Source organism: Osmerus eperlanus, chromosome 14, assembly GCF_963692335.1.
Source record: "Osmerus eperlanus chromosome 14, fOsmEpe2.1, whole genome shotgun sequence".
Lineage (NCBI taxonomy): Eukaryota > Metazoa > Chordata > Actinopteri > Osmeriformes > Osmeridae > Osmerus > Osmerus eperlanus.
Window position 1 is genome coordinate 11,745,100 of NC_085031.1, and position 11,673 is coordinate 11,756,772.

Here is an 11,673-nt window from a genome sequence, read left to right on the forward strand (position 1 = left end):
GTTTCTGGGTGCGGAGAGAGAGAGAGGGAGAGGGGAGGGAGGAGGAAATGGATAGAAATAGCTGATGCGCTCTCAGGCTTACAGAAAATCGATAGCAGTCAAGAGGGGCAGCCACAACCACAACCCCACCTCTGCCTCTCTCTCTCCCCCTCTCTCTTTCCCCTCACACCTCTCACTTTCTCATTCTTTCTCACTCGCTTGCTCTCTCTCTCTCTCTCTCTATCTTTTCACCTCCTCTCTCATCCCACTTTTTCTCTTACTATTTCCCTCTGCTACCGCTAGCCTCTTCCTCTCCTCTCTTGCTACCATTTTTCTCTTCCCTCTCCCTCCCTCCCTCCCTCCTCCTCCCCCCGCCACCCCTTTCCACTCTCTCTCCACCGTCTCACCACCCCCCCTCCCTGCTTCCTCTTCTCTCTCCCCACCACCACCCCCCCATCCCCCATGGCAACCCCGACACATGCACTCAATCTCCCCACCCTGTGTGTGTGTGTGTGTGCTCCTGATAGCGATATAGTGATGTAGCTAGCCTCGTCCAAGCCTTGTTCTAGGCCAACGCTGTACCCTGCTCTCAGTGCACTACTGAGTACTAGTACACACTCAGATCTGCTTGGGTTCACTTATCAGTCTAATCCTCTCTCTCTCTCATCTCTCTCTCTCTCTCTCTCTCTCTCTCTCTCTCTCTCCTCTCTTCTCTCTCTCTCTCTCTCTCTCTCTCTCTCTCTCTCTCTCTCTCTCTCTCTCTCTCTCTCTCTCTCTCTCTCTCTCTCTCTCTCTCTCACCCCCATCTCTCCGTATCTTTTCCTCTCAACATAGGCTCTATGTTTGTCTCTCCCTCCTCTCTCTCTTTGTATCTGTAGGTCTAAATGAACATTCGTAAAACCTTTCGCTCGTCTCTTCCGCTTCGTTCTGTTTTGCCACAGGCAGGCTCAGCTAGTGAAGGGGGCCTTGAGGTAGTACGAACCAAAGAGTGTGGACTAACCAAGGACAGACCCCCTCCCTGGTCCCCCCTCCCTGGTCCCCCCTCCCTGGTCCCCCCTCCCTGGTCCCCCCTCCCTGGTCCCCCCTCCCTGGTCCCCCCCTCCCTGGTCCCCCCTCCCTGGTCCCCCCTCCCTGGTCCCCCCTCCCGGTCCCCCCCATAGACCTCTGTGGCAAAGGGGGGAAATAAACAGAATGGAAGCTGTAAAAAACAAAAAAACAAAAAAAAAACAGTATATATGTAAAATGGATCAAAAGATGTGTGTGTAGGGTGGGGGGGCGACAAAGGGAGTTTGAGTCTTAATGTGGAAGCGCCAGTGTTTGTCATCAGAAAGCTGCCTTCTCTAATCCAGGATTACTGTGTTTACCCGTGTGTGTGTGTGTGTGTGTCACTCTGTATGTGCTGATACCCCAACAGTACGACAACATGTTTGTGAGAGGGTGTGTGACGTGGAGTGTATCAGTATCAAAGAGCCCAGATGTATGAGAACAATAACAACAATACTGTTTAAAACCAGACCATCAACACACACACACTTGTGAAATCCACAGGCTTTAAGGTTGTTTTTAAAAGATGATTCGGCCTTGTAGTTAGTAGTTTGGAACAATATGGTGGCTATGATTTGGTTTTGTCTGGTCTTTGTATCCAATTGAATCTAAACTGTAAAAACGGCTCTGAGATCAGTGAATGAGCTGTACCTGGTGTGTGTTGTCCCGTTGGGTCGCTGACAGCCATGTTCTTGTGCTTGTGTCTGCAGGAGCCATCGGAGGACCCTACCATGGCTGCGGAGAGGAGAGTGACAAGGTGAGGCCAGGGGACCCTAGACGTGCACGGCACACACACACACACACACACACCGGTCAGTGTGAGCGGAACTGTGTCGCATGCTTGCTGTGAAGTCATCGCTCTGTTTGACCACCAAGAGCAGTTCTCTGTAGGACACACACACACACACACAGTGTACTCGCTGATTGATTGGCTCCTTTTAAAAGGTGCAGTATGAATGGATGAGCTGGTTGATTGTCAGGGTTACGTTAAAAGGCATTTCCAGAGCCAAAACAAAGAGCCCAACAAACTGTTTGCTGCCATTTTGAAAGGCGGCGGGGGGAGGGTGTTTGTGGGTGGAGGGAGGGACTAATTAGTCCCTCGGTGGTCAGGATGGTCGATGTTGAGGACGGATGGATGGAGGGAAAGGAATTGGTGTGAGAGAGAGAGAGAGGTAGATATACAGCAGAGGGCAGAGGAGAGGAGGGAAGGGGCGATGGAGAGATTGAGGCTAGGTGGATAAGGGGTGGAAGATGACAAGAAGCCGGTGTTGGAGGGAGGAGGTGTGGGGGAGGAAGGAAGGAAGGAGGGAGGGGCTAATGATTTCAGCTCCAGCTGGGGGACCCTGTTGGGGGGAGGGAGTGAAAGGAGGAAGGGAGGGAAGAAGGAAACGGTGGCTAAGGAAAAGAAATAGGCTTTGAAATGCAGAGGGTGGAAAAAGAGGTGGGAGAGGGAGAGGGAGAGGGAGAGAGGGAGAGAGGGAGAGAGGGAGAGAGGGAGAGAGGGAGGAAGAGGGAGAGAGAGACCATGTACTTACTGTAAGTCGCTCTGGATAATTGTCTACAAGATGAATAAATAACAATTCGAGTGTGTAAGAATGAATAGTGTGCATGCACATGCATGTGGGTCTAATTAACGTGTGTGTTTGTGTGTACGAGAGGATGTGTGTGTGTCATGCTCGCTGTGTGACCATGCCTTTCTATATTTTGGTTCTCAGTGTTGACGGGGAAACCAGAACAGCTGCTCTTCCCACTTCCTGTGTGTGTGTGACACACACACTCACACACACAGACACACACTGTAGACGGCGTGCAATAGAACAGAAGAGGGTGTGCTGTTTGTGTTTCCAGCCCACAAGTAACAGTGCAGAAAGTTGTGTGTGTGTGTGATGAAACTGAGGCTGTGTATTTTTTCCTGTCTATTCCTCTTTAGCTGCTGGAGAGACACCAACAAGCACCCAGACGTGTTGTGTTGGCGTGTGTGTGCGCGTGCTATAAACTGTATTTGAATAGGACTAGCTAGGCACACTGCTTGAATATACACACACACACACAAACACACCCACCCTTTTGTCTGGTTGGGCCCACCCCCCTAACCCCACTCCAACCCTGGCAGACAGGCCCATCAAAGTTTCATGGTGATGGTGAGGGGAGGGGCCTGGTGCCTGCCTGGGTTTAGACAGGCCTGGGTGGGTTTCTGCTCGTTGAACTTTTGCCACGTCCCTTCAGATTTCTAACTGGGGTCTTGAGCAGTTACATTTAGACATTACATTTAGTCATTTAGCAGACACTCTTATCCAGAGCGACTTACAGTAAGTACAGGGACATTCGCCCGAGGCAAGTAGGGTGAAGTGCCTTGCCCAAGGACACAACGTCAGTTGGCATGATTGGGAATCGAACTGGCAACCTTCGGATTACTAGCCCGATTCCCTCACCGCTCAGCCACCTGACTCTCAAGTTAGAGGGGGGGGGATGTTGGCCTGAAAATGGGCAGACTGGTTATCCTCCGGGGGGAAGAGGGGGTGCTTGGAAGCGATATTGGGGCATGGGTGTACTAGCCTGGTCATATGAGGGGTGAGGAGAGAATGGGCACACTGGTCCCCCCAGGGGCATATGTTTAGGCATGGTGCCTTACACTCTGCCTAGACAAACACACACACACACACACACACATGCGTCATGGTGTATAACGCTGTTCTGACTCAAATCTGTTTAGTCATTAGGGGTCTAGTGGGCCCCCAGGCAGCCCCCTCCGCCCCCCACTTCCACATCCCTCCATCTCTCCCCCCTCCGCCCCCTCTGTCTCCCCCCCCCCCCCTCTCTCTTTCCCCATCTCTCTCTCTGTTCCTCATCTCTCTCTTTCCCCATCTCTCTCCTCCATCTCTGTCTTCCACTGTCTCTGAGGTCATTGTTATGACTGGGGTTTGACCGGAGCCAGACTGGGGTCTGCCCAATGCCAGGAGAGGGAGGGTACAGGGTGTCAGCTGGGATTGGAGGAGGCTGGCATCAATCTGGGGGAGCTCCAGAGAGTAGGCTACTATTTGAATCCAAGCTTCAAAACACATTTCCCGATGTGTGATCTGTCTTTGGTTTCTGTTCAGTAGGCTTTTTTTCTTCTCTCAAATGCGTCTTTGAGAAAGTGTGTGTGGTGAAATTGACTGGCTGAGATACCTCGCACTAGAACTGGTGCACCAAAGGCAGTGGTCTGCATGGTGTGTGTGAAGCCTGCTCCCCAGCTGTTTCCTGTTAGCTATCATGCTGCTTTCATGGTGTGTGTGCGCGCTCGCGTGTGTGTGTGCGCGCTCGCGTGCGCACCTCGTTAAAGTCACAGCCGCTGAGTCAGTTTATCACACTGCGTTACAACGTGTCCTGCCACCCTCAAATTGAAACTGTGTGTGTGTCTGATTATGAGTGTGTCTGAGAATGTCTGACTCGCGTTGAACGGCTTCCTTTATTTCCATATGAGCCACATGCTTGTGTGTGTTTGTCTTTATCCTACTCTGTGAAGGGTGTGTTGGCTTCATGTTATTCATACCGTGTGTGTGAGTAAGATGTCTCATCATGCACTGACTCGCAGATGACTATGGTATGTGTAGTATGATTCGCTCATGGTAAGATTGTGTTTGCTTGTGAGAGCACTTTCCTGTAAGTGAAGTGACTCACTTCAGAGTGGATTAAGTTTAGGGGAGATGATTCTTTACAGTTAAGTAAAAGTAGCTTTGTGTGTGTCATTTCACTGGTTTAACTGACTTTCCCAATCTCCAAGGGTGTGTGTGACTAGCAGGGCAAAACATTGGTGTGTTTGTGCTTACGTGCTAGAAAGTTCACTTCCTGAAAGTGATGGTGATCTCTTGGGTAATGGATTGCAGAGATGTCATAGTCACATGTACACACCCACCCCCACACACACACACACACACACACACACACACACACACACACACACACCCAATGCCATGAGTGAGGTGATCAGGGTAGTGTCTTATTGCCCAACCCCATCTTCGAGTAAGGGGGTGCTGCGTAACCACGGTGATGGGGATGGATGTGTCAGAATGGATGTGTGAGATGATGGAAATAATCACACTTCCCCCCCCCCTCTCTCTCCCTACAGAGTGAGGACAGCCCCAGTCCCAAGCGCCAACGGCTCTCCGGCCAATCGGTGTTGGACCTGTCCTCCGTGGCCCCGCCCTCCACCCCCTCGCCCCCCATGCGGCCCTGGGAGTTGCCGCCCAGCCGGAGGCCGCACCCCTTCCCCCACCACCCCCCTCACTACCCCCCGGAGCGCTGCCTCACTCCCGCCCGCCACCGACGGAGGTAGGCCACGCCCCTGAACCTGCTGTGTGTGTGTGTGTGACTGACTGCACTTCGAGGTCTGTTGAACACAGGAATGACCCTCTCGCCTTTTTTCCACTCCATCCCCCTCCCTCCCTCTCCCTCCCTCCCTAGCCCACCGGCCCGACGCCAGCGTGGCCGCCTCTCCCGCCCCCCACGCCACGTGCCCCCCCACCCCCACCACCCCTCCCCTCCGGGGGCTCGTGGAGGAGGAGGAGGAGGGGGGGGTCTGCCACCCGACCTCCGTCAGGACGAGAACTACCGCCTGCACCACCACCCGTCTCCCCCCCCACCGCCGCCACCACCCCTCCACCCTCACCTCTCCCACCACCCCTCCTCCGCCCTGCCCCACCCAGGCTACCAGCCCCCGTCAGCCTACGGCGGGCAGCCTTCCGGAGGCGGGGGCGCCGAGGAGCCTCGAGCCTTCCACCCCTCTGCGCTGTCGCCGCGGCTACTGCACCCGGCCGCCCACGCTCACCACACGCAGCAGCAGGGTGCCATGGTGATGGACCTGCATGAACAGGTGTGTGTGTCACAAAGTGCATTGTATGTGTATTGGTATTCTTCCTGGTTGTTATAAAAGGGACGTGTTTACTTGATGTCGTTGAAGGATATAACTGTTTTATTCTATCAAACATGTAATTCGCTCCCTGTCACTGGGGTGTGTTTGGGTGGATTCATGCTGTGGATTAAACTCTCCCCCCCCCCTCTCCCTGTCTCTCTCTCCCTGTCTCTCTCTCCCTGTCTCTCTCTCCCTGTCTTTCTTCCTCTCCCTGTCTCTCTCTCCCTGTCTTTCTTCCTCTCCCTGTCTCTCTCTCCCTGTCTTTCTTCCTCTCCCTGTCTCTCTCTCCCTGTCTCTCTCTCCCTGTCTTTCTTCCTCTCCCTGTCTCTCTCTCTCTCCCTGTCTCTCTTCCTCTCCCTGTCTCTCTTCCTCTCCCTGTCTCTCTTCCTCTCCCTGTCTCTCTTCCTCTCCCTGTCTCTCTTCCTCTCCCTGTCTCTCTGTCTCTCTTCCTCTCCCTGTCTCTCTCTTCCTCTCCCTGTCTCTCTCTCCGTCTCTCTTCCTCTCCCTGTCTCTCTCTCCCTGTCTCTCTCTCCCTGTCTCTCTCTCCCTGTCTCTCTCTCCCTGTCTCTCTCTCTCCCTCTCCCTCCCCCTCCCTTCCTCCAGTTGCAGCAGGGTACCGTCCCTGTCTCGTACACGGTGACCCCGGTCCCACCCCACGGCTTAGCCCCGCCCCTGTGCACGGGGCAGCACCTCCCCCAGGCCTGCTCCTCCCAGCCACAGGTCCCCCCCTGCAGCGTGGTGTTCAGCACCGGACAGCACTACCACCCGGTAAGTGTGTGTGGTCGTCAGGCGCTTACAAAAGGTTCTGTGTTGATTGTTCTGTGGCTCTGTGTAGTTTTTTTGTAAGTTGTTGGTTAAGCCTGCCCTCTTGTGGCCAAATGTAGTAAGCACATCATTAATGTAATTTATACCTTTGGAAAATAAATCCCTCTCTGTCTGTCTCTCTCTCTGTCTCTCTCTCTGTCTGTCTCTGTCTCTCTCTCTGTCTCTCTCTCAGATGTTGCAGGCCTGTTCAGTGCAGCACCTGCCGGTCCCCTATGCCTTTCCCTCCCTCCTCTCCAGCGACCCCCCCTTCCTGCTCCACCCCCCCCACCTCTCGCACCACCCGTCCCACCATCTGCCCCCGCCGGGGCACTTCCTGCCCTTCCAGACACAACAGCCCCGATCGGTGAGACAACTCTCTCTCTCTCACTCACTCACTCACTCACTCACACACACACACACACACACACACACTTTCAGTACAAAGATTGCACTTCTGTGTTCTGGAGTAGAGATGCAGGATTAGCATGACGTGTCCAAAACACCTGTAAACGACAACATATCTTTTCTACACCAGCATAGAGTTTCACCACGATCTCCTTCGAAAGCACATAATAACCCTTTGTCAACTCTGTGTGTGTGTGTGTGTGTGTGTTAGCCTTTACAGAGAATTGAGAACGAGGTGGAGCTCCTGGGGGAGCACCTGTCGGTGGGGGGGTTCAACTACCCCCACGGGGCTCCCCACCCGTCCTCCCTGCCCCCCTCCACCCCCCTCCAGTTCCTCTCGCACGACCCCCTGCCCCAGGAGCTCTTCGGAGTGGTGAGGACTCCGTCACACACACACACACACACACCTGTATCTGTTCCTATCGTCTGGATGGTGTTAAAGCCCTTCCCTTCCTTCCTCCCGCTCCCTAGCCCTACCCCCACTTCATGCCTCGGCGAATCACGGGGCGGCGCTACCGCTCCCAACAGACGGTTCCCCCGCCACCCTACCACCCCAGCTTCTTGCCTTACTTCCTGTAAGTACTTCCTTCTTCCTGTCGAGTGGCTGTTCTCATGCAATGTATTGTCAATATTACAGAGAAAATCCATCTGAATATGTGACGTGATATGTCTTTATCTTTGTCTCTCTCAGGTCAATGCTTCCTGTGGCTCCTACAGTGGGTCCAACTACCATAAGTCTAGAGCTGGACGTGGATGATGGGGAAGTGGAGAACTATGAGGTAAGCTAGCAGCAATGCTACGGCTAACACTGTAGTAAGCTAACAACAAAGCTATTGCCAACCCTGGAGTAAGATAGCAGCAATGCTACTGCTAACACCGTAGTAAACAAACAGCTTTGGTAACACATGCGAGGGGTATGACAATGCATACCCCTCACACTTAACAATGTTTGGAACCGCCTAGAAGCTAATCAAGAACAGAATACTTAATGGCCCCATTACTCTACATAGCTCCAGTCTGACCCATGACCTCTGTAATTAAGGCTTTGCTGAACTTGGCGGAGCGCCTGGGAGAGGCCAAGCCTCGCGGTCTGACCAAGGCTGACATCGAGCAGCTGCCTTCCTACCGCTTCAACCCCAACAACCACCAGTCAGAACAGACCCTGTAAGTACCACGCCTGCGTGTGTGTCTCTGTCTGTCTGTGTGTGTGTCCGTGCATGGTGTCATTTTTCTTGCGTGTGTGTGAACCGTGCCCCTGCGTTCCAGGTGTGTGGTGTGTATGTGCGACTTCGAGTCCCGTCAGCTGCTGCGAGTGCTGCCCTGCAACCACGAGTTCCACGCCAAGTGTGTGGACAAGTGGCTTAAGGTGAGTTGGGACCACCCGGAAAGCATAAAGCTCCTAGTTATGAAATTATTGTTCATATAATTCTTGGTGTTCAAATGTGTTGTTACTGTGAGAGACTACTCAACTTATCTCAGAGAGTAGAAGGTTGATCTCCAGAGGAAATAGGTGGCAGAGTGGACATGTGGCAACATTTCAGGGCTTGACTTGTCCCTCCCTCTCTTTTTGTCTCTCCCTCCCTCCCCCCTCTCTCCCTCCTTCCATCCTTTTCCCTCCTTCCCCCTCCAGGCCAACAGGACCTGTCCTATCTGCCGGGCTGATGCCTCAGAAGTTCAGAGGGATTCCGAGTGACCTTTGACCTCCCTGCCCTCCAGCTTCCTGCTTCCTGCTGGACAGTTGCCCAGGGATCAGCCCCCCCCCCCCCCCCCCCAACACCAACACAAGAGGAAACCCATCCTGTAAGGGCAGATGTTAGACTGGTGGGACAATGACCTAAGCGTAGACGGAATCCTCTCCACCTCTCTCTCATTCGCCGAATCCCTCAAAAAATGTCCCAAGCCCCTCCCACAATCGCCATGATCATTGCCACGATGGACTTCTTTCAAGCCACCTGGTGTAGGACGGACAGAAACACAATGAACTGAAAAACTGTGTAGTTTTACCACAAACCTAATGGAAAATTGGAAGTCCAAAGATTATGAGTTAAATTCTTGTTTTTGTTATTCTGATCACCTGTTTCGGGATCCTGTTGTTTTTGGTTGTTGTTTTTCAAACTGCATTGTTTATTTACTTTTGGTGTGTGTGTGTACTAACATTCCTGGTTTAAGCAGTTGAGTGGTCGACAGTTGTGCATTATTGTATGCCGAAAACATATGTAAAACTAAAAGAAATGAAGATTCAGAATGGAAAAGGGTTTGTTTGTGAGTGTGCATGCGAGAGATTGAGACTCTTCCGTGTTATTTATACAGTATGTGTGGTACAATACACTGGCTTCCTGCTCTCACGTCTGTCTTCAATGTGATTGGCTGAGGCTGCACGCTGACACAGGAAGAGTTTTTGTAGACGGGGAAGAGGCTGAAAGAGGAGGATTGTTGAAAGTGTAGTTCCAGAAGGATAGAATGCATGTGTTCACTTTGCCTCGGCTTGTCTCTTCCTTATCACTCCCTCCTTTTAGTTTGTCTCCTCCTTCTCCTTTCCTCAGCCAAACAACGCTTAGGAGAAGCTTACGCTTGCGATGCAACCTTTCACTCGACCAAACACTCTCCTTGCTGCAGAGTTCTGACCCTACCAAGATGGCTGCCCCCAAGTCACAGTGAGAGAGAGAGCAGGCTCCTGTCACCGAGGTCTTAATGTGTTGGGATGAGTAGTGGGATGAGTTTGCTGTAGTCACTCAAGACCTAGAGGTCTTAGTTGTTGGTGTGGTTTGGTGTGGGTTTCACTTCACAGGTTTATTTTCATGTGGTGAAAAGGGGAGTGGTTTAACTTTGCTATTCACTAGTATTCCATGAACCAGCGCTTGGTGGAATAAGCCTACATTTATTTTTATTTTTTTCACCCCTCCCTTTCTCATCTGGTGTGTACAAGTTTGGTGAGGAATGCTTCGAGTTTTGATTTCAGTCACAAACGAGCACAATGTGACCTTGGGTTATGTAGCATGGTAGCATTATTTGTAGGTTGGATGTATGTCTGTGCCTGTTGGTTGAGAAGTCTTTGTCTCTGGACCCAGTGACACACACACATCTGAACAGCATCTGTCAAACTGCCTCAACACTTCACTCTCACACCTTTGACCTCACTCTGTCTCTCTTTCTTCCTCTATGGCGTCCCCCCCCCCCCCCTTCCTTCCCTCCTTTGATTGCATCTAAATCCCTCACACACACTCCCTCTTCATCCATCCGTCACATTCATTACCGGCATTTTACACCCCCTTTTCTGTGATCTGTTCTAAAAATCGAAACAAAACTTTGAAGAATGTCATACAAATGCTATGTAAAGGACAGTGTATTTAAACACCAGAGTGAGACAGGCACCCGCAGTGTCTTATTAAGAGATGCCTTTAACAGATAACCGTTCTCAGAGCTGGCGTTGCCTCTGTCGGCTGACTCCAGGTCAGACTTACTTCACCTAAATTTATTGAAAAGGGGAGGGGGGGGGGGGGGGGGCATCTCCCTCTCCCTGCCCCAAACCAATCACCAGTGTTCTATAGGCCAGTGTCAAGAGGTCATATCCGTGGCAGCGTTTTCTTTTTCTTTTTTTACCCAAGTGGCGAATGACAGTGGTTGTAACTGCCATGTACAGCGTCCATTTTGTGTCATAGGATTGTTGTCATTAGTGTTTCTCCTGCTCAGTACACTAGCAGTTACCTCGTTTCACTATTTATATATACCAAGAATACTCAACCGTCATGCGAGCAACTGAATTTCATTTTGTTGATCGTTGATATTTCCGCCATGTTTTGTTTTTTTGTTGTCGGGATGTTAAGAATCTTTTTTTTTTTTTTAAGTACACGCAACTATATATCATTTAACATGATGTCGTTTTTTTATGTATGATATCTGTAACCAAAATCATTTGAAGGCTTGATATGAAATTTTTAACAAAACATTTGTAAATTTTTTATGAGAGTTATCACTAGTAATGCTTTACTAAGTAGTGCAATGAATTTTTATTTTTAATCCCTTTACTTTTTGTCTTTTTGGATTTCAAAGGGTGGTCCAATAATAAATGTATAACGTCCTCTTCCACTCCCTGTCTTTTTTTCCCCCCACTCATTCATTTTTAAATTGTTCATCTTTTTGTTTAGCACTTCGGTTTTTATTCAAGTACACCATTTAAGCACCCCTTCTTTCAAAGGCTTTAGCTGTGTGAAAGCGCTATGGAAACCGTTTTTAAACGGGTCTCTATAATTCCACCATTGGGTTTTGCTTCTAGTGGTTTCATGAGAGTTCCAGGTGCAGTTCTTACAATAAGCCACTAGATGTCAGTCTTAAAACGCTGATCTAATGGCGCGATGGCATTATTTCTCCTGTACATGCAATGCTCAAATCGAACCAATTGGGAGCGGTGTGGGTCCCAAATTGAAACGGTTTCACATTTCTTTTGTATGAAAAAAGAAATGACCAAATAATGTCATAATTAAATCATAAACTCACTAGTAAATTGAGACTTTGATTCTGTGTCAAAGTCAGTATTTAAATTCTTACAGGAC

The 11,673-nt window shown here is 50.7% G+C and overlaps 1 protein-coding gene across 3 annotated transcripts in view; it reads left to right on the forward strand.

The window, feature by feature from the left end:
* The window catches only part of rnf38 (ring finger protein 38), a 15,693-nt gene extending 4,484 nt beyond the window's left edge, over positions 1-11,209 (forward strand). For all 3 annotated transcript variants that reach the window (XM_062478143.1, XM_062478144.1, XM_062478145.1), the window contains 11 exons: positions 1,734-1,780; positions 5,132-5,334; positions 5,467-5,875; positions 6,518-6,682; positions 6,912-7,082; positions 7,335-7,496; positions 7,595-7,698; positions 7,815-7,902; positions 8,166-8,287; positions 8,390-8,489; positions 8,754-11,209. In XM_062478143.1, coding sequence (XP_062334127.1) covers positions 1,734-1,780; positions 5,132-5,334; positions 5,467-5,875; positions 6,518-6,682; positions 6,912-7,082; positions 7,335-7,496; positions 7,595-7,698; positions 7,815-7,902; positions 8,166-8,287; positions 8,390-8,489; positions 8,754-8,816 — 1,634 coding nt within the window. In that variant the 3' untranslated portion in view covers positions 8,817-11,209. The remainder of the gene's footprint in view (positions 1-1,733; positions 1,781-5,131; positions 5,335-5,466; positions 5,876-6,517; positions 6,683-6,911; positions 7,083-7,334; positions 7,497-7,594; positions 7,699-7,814; positions 7,903-8,165; positions 8,288-8,389; positions 8,490-8,753) is intronic.
* Positions 11,210-11,673: the final 464 nt, after the last annotated feature.